The sequence below is a fragment of the Lemur catta genome, chromosome 17 (genome assembly GCF_020740605.2).
Source record: "Lemur catta isolate mLemCat1 chromosome 17, mLemCat1.pri, whole genome shotgun sequence".
NCBI classification, from domain to species: domain Eukaryota; kingdom Metazoa; phylum Chordata; class Mammalia; order Primates; family Lemuridae; genus Lemur; species Lemur catta.
Genome location: NC_059144.1, coordinates 22,455,711 through 22,473,442, shown reverse-complemented (window position 1 = coordinate 22,473,442; position 17,732 = coordinate 22,455,711). Strand labels below are relative to the sequence as shown.

The 17,732-nt window shown below is 51.2% G+C and overlaps 1 protein-coding gene across 1 annotated transcript in view; it reads right to left on the bottom strand.

Moving 5' to 3' along the window:
* Positions 1–978: 978 nt before the first annotated feature.
* LOC123622244 (fer-1-like protein 4) overlaps positions 979–17,732 on the bottom strand; it is a 31,005-nt gene continuing 14,251 nt past the window's right edge. The window contains 26 exon segments of the mRNA XM_045528426.1: positions 979–1,058; positions 1,061–1,164; positions 1,251–1,351; positions 1,447–1,698; positions 1,700–1,742; positions 2,184–2,423; positions 2,678–2,776; positions 3,948–4,033; positions 4,579–4,739; positions 5,334–5,488; positions 5,922–6,092; positions 6,219–6,346; positions 10,399–10,515; positions 10,613–10,750; positions 10,827–10,927; positions 11,020–11,062; positions 11,759–11,890; positions 11,978–12,036; positions 12,179–12,377; positions 14,264–14,425; positions 14,519–14,635; positions 15,070–15,243; positions 15,366–15,500; positions 15,920–16,044; positions 16,173–16,326; positions 17,031–17,183. Coding sequence (XP_045384382.1) covers positions 979–1,058; positions 1,061–1,164; positions 1,251–1,351; positions 1,447–1,698; positions 1,700–1,742; positions 2,184–2,423; positions 2,678–2,776; positions 3,948–4,033; positions 4,579–4,739; positions 5,334–5,488; positions 5,922–6,092; positions 6,219–6,346; positions 10,399–10,515; positions 10,613–10,750; positions 10,827–10,927; positions 11,020–11,062; positions 11,759–11,890; positions 11,978–12,036; positions 12,179–12,377; positions 14,264–14,425; positions 14,519–14,635; positions 15,070–15,243; positions 15,366–15,500; positions 15,920–16,044; positions 16,173–16,326; positions 17,031–17,183 — 3,429 coding nt within the window.

Here is a 17,732-nt window from a genome sequence, read left to right as displayed (position 1 = left end):
CAGCTGTGGTGTGATCACCTCAGAGCTGTGTGACCTTGGACATAGTTAACCCCCCTTTACAAGCATCAGCCCCATCTATAAGTTGGGGGTGATAGTGCCGGCTCTAGTGAACCTTGTTTTGGGTCACCAGGAACCATTCCCCCATAATTCCTTCTGAATTTCTCCTGGGAACCCCTGGCCATCCTCTCAACTTTCATGGTTTGGGAGAAGGGTGAGTGTCCCACCCTGAGCCCCAGGGGAGGCCTGCAGTCACATACTCCATGCCCCTGGCCACAGTGACACAGTACAGGCTTGCTGTCCTGGGTGGGAACATGGCGACCTTGCAGTTCCAAGGGGGAACCCATCTGCTAATGAATGTGCCCCAGAGGACAGCAGAGCTGAGCCACAAGGCAGAGACAACTGGTTTTGGTGACATTATTTGAACACTGTGACAGCTGCACCTGAAACTAGCTAGCCAGCCAGCCACACTCTGGGAGTTACAGTTCTCCAAGCCAATAAATTCCCTTTTTGCTTAAGCCAGTTTGGGTTGGGATTTCTGTCACTTGGAAGCAAGAGAGCTGTAACAGGTGTGCCTACTCTCAGGGTGGTGAGGAATGAACAAGCTAGTGAAGTATGTAAAGTGCTCACCTGTCCTGCAATGGCAGAAGCCTCAGCAGATTAGGTGAGAGGGACCCAGCCACCAGCAGGAGCAGCGGGTGGGCTGCTCAGACGGCATGACAGCTCGGCCCCGGCCCCTTTCTTCCCTGTGGCAGGGCACATGGGCGGGCTCCCTCCCTGCACATTCTTCCAGGAAGTCCCCAACACCTGAGGTCACCCCAGAGCATCTCTGTTCTCTGCCACCTGGAGGAGCTGGCCTTGTACAGCACGGTCAGGTGTCAGTGCCTGTGTGATGAGGTTTATTCAAGGAAAGCTCACTGGCAAGAAGGACTTCAGGAGTGGGAGTTGGGCTGGCACCGTGGCATGGGTGCCCAAGCTGAGTCACTTGTGGAGGGGGCGGAAGATGACCTGGCTGATCTGGCCGGAGATGGTGTAGAAGATGAGTAGGAGGAAGACGGTGTCAGTGCCAGCAGCAGCAGCACCAGGATGTGCCAGTAGCGGTGCCAGATGAAGAAGACGAAGGTCTTCAGCGGGTTCACGAACCAGTTGAAGGAGGTTTTGGGGCGGCTGTTGGAAAGGTGGTGTCAGGACGACTAGGAAGCCCCTGCTGGCCGCCCCTCCGCCCTCTCCCTGCCCCTGTGCTGCCAACTCACTTAGGCTTCTCCAGGGGCTCTGGCTCCTTCCGCCCCTTCCCCACTGGCCGTTTCTCAGCCTCCTCCATAGTCAGCAGTTGAAACTCTGCCTCCACCTTTCCCTAGAAAAAGACACTCCTGCGTCACCAGGAGCAGAGGCCCAGCTCTAAGGCAGGCTCTTAGAGGGCAGCCTGACCCCTGCCCCAGTCACACCCACCGTGAGGATGTACACGTCGCCGCCTGTGTCTCTGAACTCTAGGTCTTCTGGCCGGCCCCTCCTCCTCCTCTGCTGCCGTCTCTTCTTGCCAGCCTGGGCCTCCTGCGCCTCCCGTTCCACGTCCTCCTCCTCCTGCAGCTTCACCATGGGCCACCAGCCCCCCAAGCGGCGGCAGCGGAACAGATTGCACCTCGGCGCAGCCCCATCACAGGCCAGCCCTATGGAGCAGAGCTCGGGGCCCCCAGGCCCCCCAGGCCCCCCATACCATGTCTGGCAGCTGCAACTCCAGGGATCCCGCAAGTCCAGAGCTCACATGAGATCAAAGCCTGATGGGTGGGGTGGGGGGAGGAGGCAGCGCAGCAGGGTGTTGGGACATGAAAAATTAGGATGTGGCGGTCAGGCTACAGGTGTGGACTAGCCACGCCACACCCCACTGTGACCAGCAGGTGGTCAGATCCCAGTGGAAGGGGGTCAGGGATTGGGATCAAATTGCCAAAGCAAGGACCAAAGGCTAAGGAGTCACCCTCCAGGGTGACTTGAGTGTGGGTCAGATTGGAACTGGTCAGGGACTTTGGGAAGGGAGGTGACTGTGGTCTGAGCGATTAGGTCAGAAAGCACGGATTCAGATCTAGGGTCTGGAGTCCCAGGATTCAGGGTTGGGTTGGAATAGGGAACCGAGGGACAGGAGTTAAGGGGTGGGGGCCAGGGGTGAGGTTGGGGAAGGCTGAGCAGTACTGAGGAAGACATTGGCGGAGATGTGGTCATAGTCCCAGACCTGCAGGACCAGCATGGCTGACTGCCGGCACTCGGCCTCCTCCAGGGCGAAGGGACCAGGCTGGCGCCAGAGGCTCACCTCCCGCTCCATGGGGAGGTAGTCAAAGCGGAACACAAAGCGCCAATTGAAGTTCTCCTCCCCAGTCAGGGAGTTGAAGTGAACGTCTGTCTCCTGCTTGTCATGCTTCAGCCCCTTCACCCAGCTGGGGTCGTGGGAAGGACAGGCCAAGGCGGGTGGGCTCAGGGGCTGGGGCCAGGCCCAGAACCTGCTCCTACCCAGTGTGGCCCACAACTCAACCAGCTCTAGGCACCATAGAGGGCCTGGGGACGGGGCTCTGGACTCAGCCTGGGGCCCACAGCCCAGCTTGCAGTCCCCAGTTAGTGCCATCCCCTGTGCCCTCCTTGCTTAGCACTGTCCCCCTTAGTGCACAGCCATTGGCCTGGCCCGCAGGCCTACCTCTTCACATAGATGTCACTCGACATCTCTCCAGTGAGCAGGTTCACGTCATCCAGAACCACATCTGCCATGTTCCAGATGATGACTCTGAGCTCATAGCTGGCGGATGTATTGGGGGATGGTTTTCAGACTTTGAGAGGGGCACTGGGGGGACTGCGGGAAGCAGGAAGGACCTGGGCCAGGGCCACTGACATTCACTGAGCACCTGGTGTGTGCCCAGCTGGGTAATCAGGATGCCTGTGGCCCTATGAAGGGACAGCCACAGGTTATCACTGACCACCCCAGCCACAGCAGATGGCACCGGGAATGGTCTGGGCCGAGAAGTTTCTCCCATAAATTTGGAATCAGGACCCTGAACCATCAAGTGTGTGGCCTCAGATGCACAGCTGGAGCCCACTGCAAGCTGAAGTTTGGGGTGCAGGAAAGTGGTTAGCAGAGAAAGCCCATCTGCAGAGAGGAGTGGGAGGCTGGGAGACACAGTGGAGATGACAGCATGCGTTCCCCGAGGGGCAGAGGAAGGGCTGCAGCATTCTGGACCCTACCTTCATGTGGCCTTGTCCTTGGCTGTCATGAGGATGCCTGGATAGCTGTTGGTTTCTCTTGCCCAGCATCAATTTCCCCTCGTGTGTTGACAGCATCCTGCTTTTCTGCTGGTGGTCTCCCCACCACACCACCCCTACTGTCACTCTAGGTAATTCTGGTGGGGCATATCACCTAGGACTGGCCAATCAGCTTATTACAGCCCCGTGACCAGTGATTGGTTCAGGGAGCAGCATTTGACCCAAGCTGGTGTAATGAGAGTCGGCCCTGAGGCTTTGGCTTTAACTGGGAAAGAGATGTTTATTTCTGCTCAGGTGGCCTGGCTGAGATGTAAGCCTGGCCCTGTTAAGAAAGGACCTTGCCCCTAGACTCCCAGAGAGTGACACCAAGGAAAGCAGAGCCCCAAGGCAGAAAGTGACAGACTGCTGCCGTCTGAGCACTTGGATCCATCCTTGTCTGAAGTGGCTACACCCTACACAGAACCCCACTCAAACTAGCTCAGGTTGGAAGGGGGTTCCTGAAAGGTAGTTGGGCTCATTCCATCTGCAAGTGACAGACACCCAATTCACAATTGCTTATGAAAAAAAGGGAATTTAATGACTCAGCTAACTGAAAAGCCTGTGGCCAGCGGCCCCTGCCTGCTTCACTGGGGCCCCAGGTGTCAGTGGACCCTTGTACAGGTAAACCAAGATGTGCCCCGCCTTGGAAGGAAGGGCCAGAACTCTCTCACCTGATTGGCTGCCGAGGCTTGATGTCAACTGGAGGTGGGGCAGGCACATCTCGGGGAAAGATGTCAATCCACATGTGAAGGGATCCCTGGGGACACAGGACCAGGCTGGAGGGTCTTGTTAGGGCCCCACCTCCCCCGACAGCCCTGTGGCCAGAGGCTGTGCCTCCCCCAAGGGAGAGAAGAGCTAGGGTCAAGAGCAGAGCCAGGCAGATGCTGGGGATGAGGATGAAGGTGGAGTCTGACATGGGGGTTCCAAGGTCAAGGTTAGGTTATGGGTTCAGGGATGAGGAACTTCCCAGATGTGGAAGTTGAGATTAAAAGTTAAGATGTGACATTCCTGAGGTCCACATCTTAGGAGTCTGGGATAGAGATCAGGTTTGGGACCCCAGGTCTGAGCCTTGGTGGCCCAGGGGTGGGGACCTACAGAGTCAGGGGTGGGGGTATGTGGTCCAGCATGGAGTGGGGATGCTGGGGACCAGCACCAGGAGGCAGGTTCAGAAGTGGTAGTGTGGTGCCCAGGAGGAGGTCTTGGTGGAAGGGGACCCTGGAGGCCCAGGGTCCAGGTCAGGTGGGAATCCTAGGAGCCTTTGAGTCGTGAGATTCTGGGGTTGGGTCCCAAGCCCTCCCTCACCTGCAGCAGCCCCAGGCTTCAGGGATGGTAGAGGGGCCGTGTTTCTACATGCTCAGGTACCAGCTGGATCCCAAAATCCGGCATCTCCTGCCAGTGCCACAGCACAAGCAATGCCTGGGCCTCCTCAGGGGTCCCACCTGCCCCCTTGGAGCCCCCCCTACCTGAAACAAGAGGTCTGTGAGCCTGGGTTCCCCACAGCTCCCAACTCTTCCCCTTTCCCCCATCCCTCCGTAGGAGCTCTAAGCTCAGGCAGCCCCTGTGTTGGCTAAAACCTGTGGACTAGGAGGGCAAATCTGCAACACATAAAAAGCAGGGGCAGGGTGGGGAAGGTGCTGCTATAACTTTTCCCAGTGAAAAGCCAGCAGTCAGGGGACAGTGTGGCTACAGAACTGAGCTCATGCCTCCTATTCTCTGAGTAGGGTCTGAGCAAAGGCTACAGCCCCTACTCAGAGAATAGGAGGCATGAGCTCAGTTCTGTAGCCACACTCTGTTGTACGGGATGCTCTATGGGGCCACCCTGTGTTCTGGGAACTTGATTAGCTGTGGTTCTGAGGGCTCCACTTTTGCTCTTTGGGATCTCATGCCCACCAACAAAGAGTATTTTCTCCCCACCATCCAAGAACCTCATGCTTACTCAACCAAACTCACCTACTAAAGAAAGTAGGCTCTTTTGGTGGATGCACCAGAGGCCCCTGTACCTTGTTCTACCACCGTTCTTGTTCCCTGTGGTCTGTCCAGCAGAGAAGGGCTGGTACCTGGGGGCAGGGTCTCAGGCGGTGTCAGAAGGACTTTGCTGCCCACCTTGACAGCCTCGGCTCGGTATTCAGGGGCAGGGAGGCCACGTTGTTGGCACAGACCTGCCAGGATCTGCAAAGGCCGGAATGCATCACGCCAGGCATTGTACCCATCCCTGCAGGCAGAAGTGGAGGATGCCTCAGCTGGGACCAGCAACATGGACACATTTGGGCACAGGGGCAGGGATGAGGACCCCTGAAGACATGGCATCCAGGTTCATAACTCCAACAGGAGACAGGTTAGCAGTCATTTATGATAACAATGAAAATCAAAGGTGTACACCAGGTACTTCTATGAAGGAGATACTGATATTATCTCCATTCTGCAGATGAGAAAACTGAGACTCAAAGGGGTCAAGTGACATATTAGTTCAGGATCCCAATTCCCAAGCCCACATCTTGACTGCTGAGCTATAATGTCATGGTTGGTGGGGGTGGTAGGGTTCCCTTCTATGAAATGACAGGCTCTGGAGACACAAATGGGAACGTGAGCATGGACATGTTTGGTCAGAGACTTAGAATGGCTCCTGAGGGCCCTGCCAAACTCACACATCAGACTGGGCAACCAGCCCACAGTTTGCTCTGTGGTGGCTGTAGAATCGGTTTTCTAAGTCAATGTGGGTCTCTCCAATGAGGTCGTCAGAACCCAGGAGGTCATGATCAAATACAGCAACAGTCAGCTCTGGCTCAGCAGGGAGAGAGATGCTTAGCTCCAGGACCCTGGCCAGGAGAGAGAGTGGCTGAGGACACCTCCATGCCCTAGGAGGTGGTCTGGGGTGGGGGTGTCAGCAGCCTCTGTCCATTCACCCACTGCTCCCCTCCCACCCCCCCGGGGCCCAGTCTCACTCTCCAAAGATGGGGTTGAGCTGCTTGGGGATATAGCGCTCCTTGGTGTCCTGCCACTCCCGGCCAGCGCTCACCACCACATAGGGGTCTGCTTTGCCGTTGGGGTCTGCTGGAGCCAGGTTGGTAGCCTAGGGGATGGTGTGGAGTGGAATTGGGAGAAGCGTCATAGTCCAAGGTTAACCCTGTTGGACCTAATCTTGGATTAGGTGTGAAGCAGGAAGTTACCAAACATCCCACTGTGAGGAGTTAACTGAGAGGTTGGACATGATGACTCGTATTTTATTTTCAATTAGTTATGAAATCCTTAAGACATACAAATAGGTATAACAAAAAATATAATGAAATGGAAAGTATTTGGAAAGATGTATCACGGACTTATTCTTCAACTTATAATTTTCCATATTGTTTGACTTTTTATTTTCTTTTTTTTTTCATGCCCTCCTCCTCACTTGACTTTTATTTTTTATCATGAGCATATGTTACTTTTTAAATTAAGAGTATTTTAACCAAATTTAAAAAAATACATTGGCCAGGCACAGTGGCTCACGCTTGTAATCCTAGCATTCTGGGAGGCCGAGGTGGGAGGATTGCTTGAGTTCAAGAGTTCGAGGCCAGCTGGAACAAGAGCAAGATCCTGTCTCTACTATAGAAAAAATCAGCCAGGTGTGGTGGCACGCACCCGTAGTCCCAGCTACTCGGAAGGCTGAGGCAGGAGGATTGCTAGGGTCCAGGAGTTTGAGGTTGTTGTGAGCTACGCTGACACCACAGCACTCTCATCTGGGCAACAGAGCAAGACTCTGTCTCAAAAAAATAAAAATAAAAATACATTGAGCATGTGTGTACCCAGCTTAATAAGACATTACCAACAAATTGTTATTTTCTTTTTTTTAATTTCTTCCCCCTACCTCATTACATATATTCTCCTATTTAGGAATACTTAAGTTATTTCTAAATTTTTTATTATTAAAAATAATGCTGCTATAGCAATTCATATCTGTTTCCTCATATACATGTACAAGAATTTCTCTAGGGTTATACCAAGATGTGTAATTATTGGGTATTGATTATGAAAATATCCCATTTCACTAAATATTACTAACTTGTTCTCCAAAGTTGTCATGGTAATTTGTAATTTGTGGCCAGCAGAATAATGCCCCCCCCCAACAGATATCCACATAATAATCCTCTGAACCTGTGAATATGGTACCTTACATGGCAAAAGGGGTGAAAGGGACTTTGCAGATTTGCAGATGTGTGATTAAGGATCATGAGATGAGTATATTATTCTAGATTTCATAAGTGGGCCCAATATAATCACAATGGTCCTTATCAATGAAAGGAGGCAGGAGAGTCAGAAAGAGAACTGAAGACGCTACGCTGGTGGCTTTGAACATGGAAGAAGGGGCCATGAGCCAAGATTCGTAGGTGGACTCTGGAAGCTCAAGAAGACAGGAAACTGATTCTCCCCCAGAGCTTCTCGGAATGCAGCCCTGCCAAAACCTGGACTTTAGCCCATTAAGACCTATTTTGAATCTCTGATCTTCTGAACTGTAAGATAATACATTTGTGTTGTTTAAGCCCTCAAGTTTGTAGCAATTTGTTACAGCAGGAATGGGAAACTAATACACATTCCCACCAGGACTGCATCAAATTCCACAGCCTCCCCAACTCTCATCTGATAACATTTCTAATTTTGCCAATTGAAGAGAGGGAAATTGATGCTATAGTTTGGATGTTTGTGCCCTCAAACCTCATGTTGAAATTTGATCCCTAATGTTGAAGGTGAGGTCTCATGGGGGGTGTTTGGGTCATGGGGACGGATCCCTCATGAACAAATTAATGCCCTCCCTGGGGGGAGGTGACTGAATTTTCCTGTTAGTTCCTGAGAGAGCTGGTGGTTAAAAAGAGCATGGTACCTCCTCCCTATCTTTCTCTCTTCCCTCCTCTCTTGCCATGTGATCTCTGCACATGCCAGCTCCCCCTCACCTTCTGCCATGAGGGGAAGCAGCCTGTGGCCCTTGCCAGATGCAGATGTCCAATGTCTTGAACTTTTCTAGACATCAAAATTATGAACCAGATAAACTTTTTTTCTTTATAAATTACCCACCTATCCTCTGGTATTCCTTTATAGCAACACTAAATGGACTAAGACAATTGGTTTGTCATGATTTCAATCATTTGCATGTCCTAATTACTATTAAGGTGTAGCATTTTTTATATATTTATTGGCCAGTGGAGAATCTTCTATCAATTGCCTTTTTATATTCTTTCTAGATTTGCCTATATGTGTGTGTGTCTGCTTCTTACAGATTTGTAGGAGTTCCTTATATGCATTGTGGACACTAACCCTTTGTTGATCATACACAGGATAAACACCTCAGTCCAGTCTATGGCCAGTCCTATCACTTATTTTAAAATGTTTATGGATTCCCAGAAGTTTAATCTTAACATAATCAGCCAGGTGTGGTAGCTCATTCCTGTAATCCTAGCACTCTGGGAAGCTGAGGCAGGAAGATAGCTCTCTAAATAAATAAACAAAAATCTTAACATAATCAAATGTATCATTTGTCTCCTAATTTTTTCTTTGTACTATTTTACATTTTTTTTTTTTTTGAGACAGAGTCTCGCTCTGTTGCCTGGGCTAGGGTGCCATGGCATCAGCCTAGCTCACAGCAACCTCAAACTGCTGGGCTCAAGCAATCCTCCTGCCTCAGCCTCCCGAGTATCTGGGACTACAGGCATGCACCACCATGCCCAGCTAATTTTTCTATATATATTTTTAGCTGTCCACATAATTTCCCTCTATGTTTAGTAGAGATGGGGTCTCTCTCCTGCTCAGGCTGGTCTCAAACTCCTGAGCTCAAACGATCCACTCACCTCGGCCTCCCAGAGAGCTAGGATTACAGGCGTGAGCCACCACACCCGGCCTATACCATTTTACATATTAAGAAAACTTCCCCACATCCAAGTTCATAAAGATACTATTTTCTTAAAGTTTTATGAAATTGATAAGTTTCCTCTTGTCCACCTTTCACTGAGGTCCTGCTTCATGTGAGGGTCTTGGTTCTGGCTCCCACCTTGCATAGGCTCTAAGAATCCAAGGTTCAGGGGCCAGGTGTGAACAAACCCTCTCAAGACAACCTGAGCTTCAGGACTTGTCTTCCTTTTCCCCTTGGGATTCTAGTTGCCTCTTCATTTGGGGCCAGATGGGATTTTCTTTTGTTTTATTGAGTCAAGGTCTCACTCTGTTACCTGGGATAGAGTGCAGTGGTGTGATCAAAGCTCACTGCAACCTCACATTCCTGGGCTCAAGCGATCCTCCTGCCTCCCTCCCAAGTAGCTGGGACTACAGGTACTTGCCACAATGCTTGGGTAATTTTTCTATTTTTTGTAGAGCTGGGGTCTCAGTCTTTCTCAGGCTGGTCTTGAACTCCTGAGCTCAAGCAATCCTCCCACCTCAGCCTCCCAGAGTGCTAGGATTATAGGAGTGAGCCACCACGCCCTGCTGGGATTTCCCTTTCTTATGAGATTAGCATCCATTTCAAAGACTGTTTACCTACCATTTCTAGAAGCATTATATCATACCATATAGTCTGTCATACTGTGAGAAGCAGAAGGTCAGGATGACTTCTGTTGTCTAATTTATGCACTAGGATTCTTAGATTATGATAGAACAGTGAGTTAGAACATTTCTTCAAATTATGCCTTAGAATCCCTATATTTAAAACAGATGGAAGCACAGCATCTGCTCTGGTGATAGGGAATGAGGGGGCAGAGCAGCCCACTTATTCCCCCCGACATTCTGAGACAGCTTTAAGAAAACTTCAAGGCTGAGTTCTGTATGAAAATCACACCAATGGGAGAACCTGTACAAAGCGATTTCATGACAAGCCATCTGAAGCCTGAGGTGCAGAGCTGCACTCATCCTGGAATTACACTCCCCATTCTACAGGACCAGAACCACAAAAGGGCTCAGGAGACCTACGCTCTAAGTTCTGGTTCTGCCACGAACAAGCTTTGTAATCCTGAGGATCACCTGACTTTGTGCCTAAGATTTCCTATTTGAAATATGAAGTTGGACTCTGATCCTTGAGGTTCCTTCCAAAGCCTTAATTCTGCAGGTTTCATGCATGTTATCTTAAGCTGGAGTTGGAGGCGTGCCCAAGCTGCAGATGCTCACCTTGACAACATAGACTCTGACCAGGAGCTTGATGGGTCGGTTCTGTGGGATCCCCTGAGAGATCTGAGGCTCAGAGAACAACATTGCCTCTGATTCAGGGTAAATGAGGAAGGAGCCCTGGGGTGGGCAGAGACAGAAAAGGCCCTAACAAGAGAATTGTCCTCTGGAATCCCCACATGTGCTCCCTGGTCCCCCTTTCCTTCCACAAACATACCTTGAACTTGCCCACTGGGTGTCCAAAACCTTCTTCCTCTCCATCTGCATCCTGGCCCCCTAGGCCTCCGTATAGGGGAAACACTTTTAGCCAATCTTCAAAGTGGTTAAACTCTTCCTCCAGGGAGCTGTTGTAGATCTGAGAGGCAAGGGCCTCAGTGACAGTTCAATGTCCAGAATCCAAGGAAACTCCCCTCCCCACAACACCCAGTCACCTTCGGGGTGGCAAGTGCTTTTTTCCGGGACACAGAACCTTCGACTTTAGCCTCACCCTGGTCTTGGGCCTCCCCATCCACAGAAACAAGGTTGACTCCATCTGGGAATAGCAAAAATGCCCCCTATCAGAAACATCTGGGTGAGTACCAGGGTGGACAGATGGAGGAAGAGCAGAAAAGCCAAATCTCTCACCCGAATCTCCATGATCATCCATTTCATCCTCATCAAAGTTGGGCTGAAATGAAAGGGCAGATCAGAGATTCTTCCCCATCCCTTTCGACTCCTTAGCCTACCTCTCTTCCAGGGTAGAGAGCTGGGAAACCTTAGTTCAAGCTCCAGCCATGTAAGCCACTTGCATTTTCAAAGCTTCAGTTAATCGTCTAGTCCTCTGCTGTCCAAGACAGTCACCACCCGCCACATGTGGCCACTAAGCACTTGAAATGTGGCTGGTTCCAGTTGACATGTGCTGTATGTGTAAAATACACACCTGATATTAAAGCCTTACTGTAAAATATCTCATTAATAATTTTAATCATCATTACTTATTGAAATAATATTTTGGCTACATTAGGTTAAATAAAATATATTATTAAAATTAATTTCACCTGTTTCCTTTTTTCCACTCACTCACTCACCCACGCACCCACTCTTTCACTCTCTGACTGCGTCCTTCCTCATCTGTTTCCTTTTACTTTTTTTAATGTGGCTATTACAAAAGTTAAAATTACATAAGTGGCTAGCATTATATTTCTGTTGGACAACAACAGCTCTAGATAGTGGAGTTAACAATCCCCAGCTTCTAGAATTGTTGTGAAGATGAGAAAAGATGATGGCAATGAAGAGCTCTGAAAAACTGCAGAGCTCCACATTGTATGACATCATTCTTCATTTAGCCTCCGGCCTCCACCCTGGAACCCTCTCCTGCTCCCACCTGCCCCTGGAGCTCGTGCAGCGATGCGTAGTACTTGGACCACCAGTCGAGTTCTTCAGGATCTGGGATGTCCTCCTCCAGCTCAGGCCCTTGAAGCAGGAGGCCTCCTAGGGGGAGCTTCTTCAGAGGAGCCTGAGGGACAGAAGACTCAGTCCCTATGACCCAGCACCACCTCAAGCCCCACCAGCCTCTTCTCTGCCCATCTCCCATGCCCATCACCTTCAGGAGCCGTCTGGAGATCCCCGTTTCAGCCGAGACGGGATCCAGGGACTTCTTTCCTGGGAGGGGGAAAATGACACCATGAGGAGATTTGGAGAGAAGTCAGACTCCAGGCCCCATTGGAGGGTCCCCTGGAGCCATCTCTGCCAGGAACCAGAGGAGCTTCTGTCTGGTGGCCCCTAAGAAGAGAAGGCTCCTAACCTTGAGGTCTCTTGGGCACCAGGTCCCCTGTCTCCTCCTTCTTTCCTTCCTCCTCAGGAGGATCCTCATGACCCCAGAAAGTGAATTGTGTCATGTGGGGGACAATGTGGGAACCCACAAGGACAGTGCGGCCAAAGGCCTGGCGCTCGATCACCAGGATGCTGAGTGGGGGCTGCAGGTAAGGCTGCTCCGGCAGGTCCTGGGTGGGAGAGAGCAACTGTCTCTGAGACCCCGGGAGAGGGAAAGGCAGCCACAGAGAGGGGAGAAAACAATACACCTAAACCACAGCCTCACTGTGTCATCTCTGGTAAGTCATTGCCTTCTGACCCTAAGGGACACAATCCTGGATTCAAAAGATTGTTGTAAGTATCAAATGACATAATAGAAAAGTACTTTGGAGCCTACAAGGTACTATCGGAAACATGGGGTTGTTGTTATCTCATGTAAAGCACCAATGTTCAACCTGAAATATATATTTAGAAGTATAAAAATATGTATGGCCTTTAGCCCAGGAATTCTATGTATGTCAATGAATCCTTAGTGGGGAGGGGAAACAATTTTACTACTGTGTTTCTGTGTTTATTTTATATATGTGCGTGTGTGTATGTGTGTGATAATTATAGTATAAAAAAGGAATGAAGGAATAGAGCTATACTAGAGAAAAGTTTCTATATTTTACTGGAATTAAACCAATATTAATCTAAAATATACTGTGGGCCAGGCACAGTGGCTCACGCCTGTAATCCTAGCCCTCTGGGAGGCCGAGGCAGGAGGATTGCTTGAGCTTAGGAGGTCGAGACCAGCCTGGGCGAGAGTAAGACCCCATCTCTACTAGAAATATAAAAATTAGCCAGGTGTTGTGGTGTGCTTCTGTAGTCCCAGCTAGTGGAGAGGCTCAGGCAGGAGGATCCCTTGAGCCCAAGAGTTGGAGGTTGCAGTGAGTTACAATGATGCCACTGCATGCTAGCCTGGGCAACAGAGTGAGACTATCTCCAAAACCACAACAACAAAAAAACCCCAAAAAAACCCGAAGCTCAAAAAAGATAAGTGATTTGACAAGACCCTAAGTGACAATGCCAGAATTTGACTCCAAAGCCCATGCTATAGTAATTACAAATTACACAAAGAATTTATTTTTCTTCTTAACCCCTGCTGCCTCAAAGACTATATATATATATATATATATATATATATATATATATATTTTTTTTTTTTTTTTTTTTTTTTTTTTTTTTTTGAGACAGAGTCTCACTTTGTTGCCCAGGCTACAGTGAAGTGGCATGATCATAGCTCATTGCAACCTCAGACTCCTGGGCTAAAGCAATTCTCCTGCCTCAGCCTCCAGAGTAGCTGGGGCTACAGGCTCAAGCTACTATGCCTGGCTTATTTTTCTATTTTTTAGACACAGGGTCTCCCTATGTTGCTCGGGCTGATCTCGAACTCCTGGCCTCAAGCAATCCTCTTGCCTCAGCCTCCCAAGTAGCTGGGTCTACAGGCATGTGCCACCATGCCCGGCTAATTTTTTCTATATATTTTTAGTTGTCCAGCTAATTTCTATTTTTAGTAGAGACAGGGTCTCACTCTTGCTCAGGCTGGTCTTGAACTCCTGAGCTCAAACGATCTTCCCACCTCGGCCTCGGCCCAACGTGCTAGGATTACAGGCGCACCCTGTAATCCTAGATAGAGTCTTTGAGACTTATCCTTCAGGACACTTGGATAATCTACTAATTCAGTAGAGCCAATAAAGCACCACAAGTCCATTGAGAAATATAGGGATAAGTATATTACAGCCCACCCATAGGCCAAGTCTGGCCAACTGCTAGCTTTTATGAATATAGTCTTATTGGAACACACTCATACTCATTCAATTACATATTGTCTATGGCTGTTTTCATGCTACAGTGGTAGAGTTGAGTAGCTGCAACTGAGACTGGCTGGCACACAAAGCCTAAAATATTTACTATCTGGCTCATTGTAGTTTCCTGACCCTTGGATCATCTAAAATAACCAGCTGGAAATCCACCATCCACTGCCCTCTTTCACTTCTCTGCCCAGCATTCCTTGCCCCCCAGCCCATGCCCTCACCACCATCAGATGCCTGACGAGCTCAGTGAAATTGGGGTTCTCATGATAACTGGCCAGGACCTTGGACTCCACACGTCGCCCAGCCACCTCCAGCACAACCTGGGGCTGCTCCACCTCGAACAGGTGCACACGACCAAGGCCCCTCAGACCCCAGAACAGCACCTAGGGCCAGGAAGTAGGAGATTCAGGGACCTGCCCCTGACAGAGGGACACCACAATGTGGGGGAATGGGGGGCTTGGGGTGCCTGGTGCTACCTCAACATGGAACTCCCTGAGCACTGGGTGCACGTTGGGTGGCAGGGACAGGCGTCCAGAGAGGGGCTCCACCAGGGGCGCCAGATCCTGGGGCTCCACATCACTGGGCACTGAGGGCTGCAGGGGGAAGGAAGTCAGAGGAATCAGGCCAGAGGAGGGACAGCCTGGGTGTGGAGAAGGGATACAGGGAGCTGCTGGTAAAGTACAAATGCCGAGGAACCAGGCAAGGCTGGATTGGTGAGAGGAGTGGACTCAGGAAACCACATGCAGGAAGAGAGGAGGGTATCTGAGGCATGTGGGATGGGGTGGGACCCGCAGCCAGGTTCTCTGGGGTCGGAGGCCTGGCAAGGTGAAACCTGGGCATGCATACCTGTAATGTTCCTTGGGGTCATGAGGTCCAAGGAGGTGACTACAGGAAAGACCTGTAGCCTGCATTCTCTGGGGTAAGGGACCTGGGGGGTATCCCTGGGACATACCCATGTTTTCTATTCCCTGGGGATGGATGGCCTAATGGCCCACAGCCTATGTCAGATAAGCCAGGCTATTCTGACCTCAAATCGGCCACTGTAGTCCAGTTCAATGAGTTCAAAGGTGGCAATGAGCTCTCCAGCTGCCCGGGGTACCTTCCTCAGGGGGAAGAACTGCAGCTCAGGGCATAGGTATGGGTCCTCCACCAGCTTTACCCTCGGGGCTGCCAGTGCCCTGCCCAGGAACACAGGGGGGGCCTGCAGGGAGCAGGGTGGTGAAGACAAAAGGGGAAGAGGCTCAGGAGCCAGGCTAGGGCGGGGGGATCAGGACAAGGGAGACGCCAGGCCGGGACCCCAGCTGGAGCTCAGGCCACACTCACAATCTTATTGTGGTCAAAAACATTGATGACCACTAAGGGCGGCTCCTCCTGCAGATGCTTCCTCCTGCCATCTATGATCAACTGGTCAAATACCAAGAGTTCGTCCCACAGGGGGCTCAGCGTCTGCTCCAGGACCTTGGGGGCCATGCAGAAAAGAGGGCACCGGCAGCTGTCAGAAGGCTCCCAACACACATGCCAGGCGAGCACCCCTGCTCTAAGGGAACACTTGAAGTGACACTTGTCACAAAAGGAGTGAGATGTGATGAAGCTGAAAGCACCTTCAGATTGGTGCTGGAACACGCCCCTTCTAGCCCTGTCTGTCCCTGTTGTAATCCGCTGCCCTTGGAGCCCAGGCCTAGAGTCAACCCCAGAAAAGGACTCCTCACCCCTAAGACCTCTGGTCCTATACCACCCCCTGAGTAGGGAAGTCCCTTCCAATATCTTGTCCTGAAAACCCAGGGTGGGAAGAAAGTCTTAGGGCCTTGGGGAAAAGCTCAGCCCCACCCCACCTTGTCTCCCAGGCCACTTCCTCCACCTCCCATCCCAGCCCTCACCCGTGTGGTCTGGCACCGTGTAGAGATGAGGACTCGAGCAAAGGGGTCTGAGAGGCCACTGTCATCTGCTGCCAACACACCTCGGGCCTGGTACAAGTGAGCCCGGAGCTGGAAGTACCTAAAGTCTGGGGTGAGGGGGAAGGAAGGGGCCGTGTTTGCTCACGGGACCACTGGGGTGCCTGACTCATTAGCCCCACCCCTTGGGCAAATAGCAAGGCAGGCCCTGTGCCCTCCCTGCCCCCCCTGCACTCACCATCCTGGCATAGGCTGTGGGGCAGCCCAGCCGAGGGCTCGGGCAGCAGGTCTGGGGGCAGCTGGAAGGTGCAGGCCTTGACTTGTTTGCCCAGCCCCAGCCACAGGAAGAGCTCCAGCTTGGCACAGACCTCCCCAGGGCCTGCCCCGGGTGCCTGTGTGGGAAGGAAGCATGTTAGGGCCCCACTGCCTCCTCTTATTACCCCAGCTAGGCCCAACAGCCCTCCTCCTCCAAGGCACACCCTGCTCCATGTGGCTAAACCATGCCCAGCTCCCTGACCTGAAGAATACTCCCTATGTGCCCAGCCATGCACCATCTTCCTGCCCGCCATCCTGTGCCCCACAACCCTCTACTCTCCTTCCTGACAATTCCTGCCCCCAAACTATCACTTACTATACCCCACAACCCCACACCCCAAAACTGCACTCTGAGCTCTGCCCTCCAGCTTTGCCTCCTCCGCTCCAACACACATTCCCTGTTCTCTGCCCAAGGGTCACAGCTTCTCCCCACTAGGGACCCCTTTTGGTATCTTTTCCAGGGACACCTCATTTAGAAATATTTTGCCTGCAAACCAGCTATGCTTGTCAGGGACTAATTACACTCTCCGGTTGCAGCACATGGCCCGCCTGTCAGCGACTAGTCAGCAAAAGGACCAGTGCAGGCCCATAGCTAGCAAGCTTTGGAGTTTATCTCATTTCGAGCTGACCTGGGCAAAGGCACAATCTCCTTTTGGCTTTCTGGACGACTGAAGAGAGTCTGGGGGCCCTTGGCTGGCAGCCCCAGGCCTCCACCCCAATGCCACTCTACCCTACAACCCTCGACCCCTTCTCCCAGCACCCTCAGCCCCGGGCCCCTCACTGTGAGCAGCAGACTCTGGATCTTCCCACAGTCCCGGCCCCGTTCCTCCTCGACCACAGAGAACAGCACATCCTGGACAGGGATCTGGGCCCAGACCACGCGGCACTGCCCACTGAGCATACAGACCAGCACATCGGGGAGGGGTGGCTGGGGCTGTGGGCAGAGAACTGGGTCACAGGGGTGGATTTGGAGCTAAGACCACCTGCTGCCACAGCTTGGACTGGATGGATGGACCAAATATCCATTCCTGCCCTGACCACCCCCAAACCCCAGATCCATGTGGCCACCTGACTTCTGGACATCCCCCTCTGGATACCCCAATAGTCTACTCAGACTCAAAGTCCAACTTGACTTCTTCTTCTTCTTCTTCTTCTTATGGTAAAATACATATAACATAAAATTTGCCATATTAACCATTTTTAAACATACAGTTCAGTGGTGTTAGGTATAACACATTCACATCGCGCACACATCACTACCACTCATCTCCAGAACTCTTCAGCTTGCAAAACCGAAACTCTGTCCCCATTAAACACTAACTCCCCAGCCCCTGGCAACCACCGTTCTCCTTTCTGTCCCTGTGAATTTGACTACTCCAAGTACTTCATATGAGTGGAATCATACAGTGCTTGTCGTTTTGTGCCTGGCTTAGTTCACATATGCCTTTAGGATAATGTCCCCGAGATTCATCCATGTGGCAGC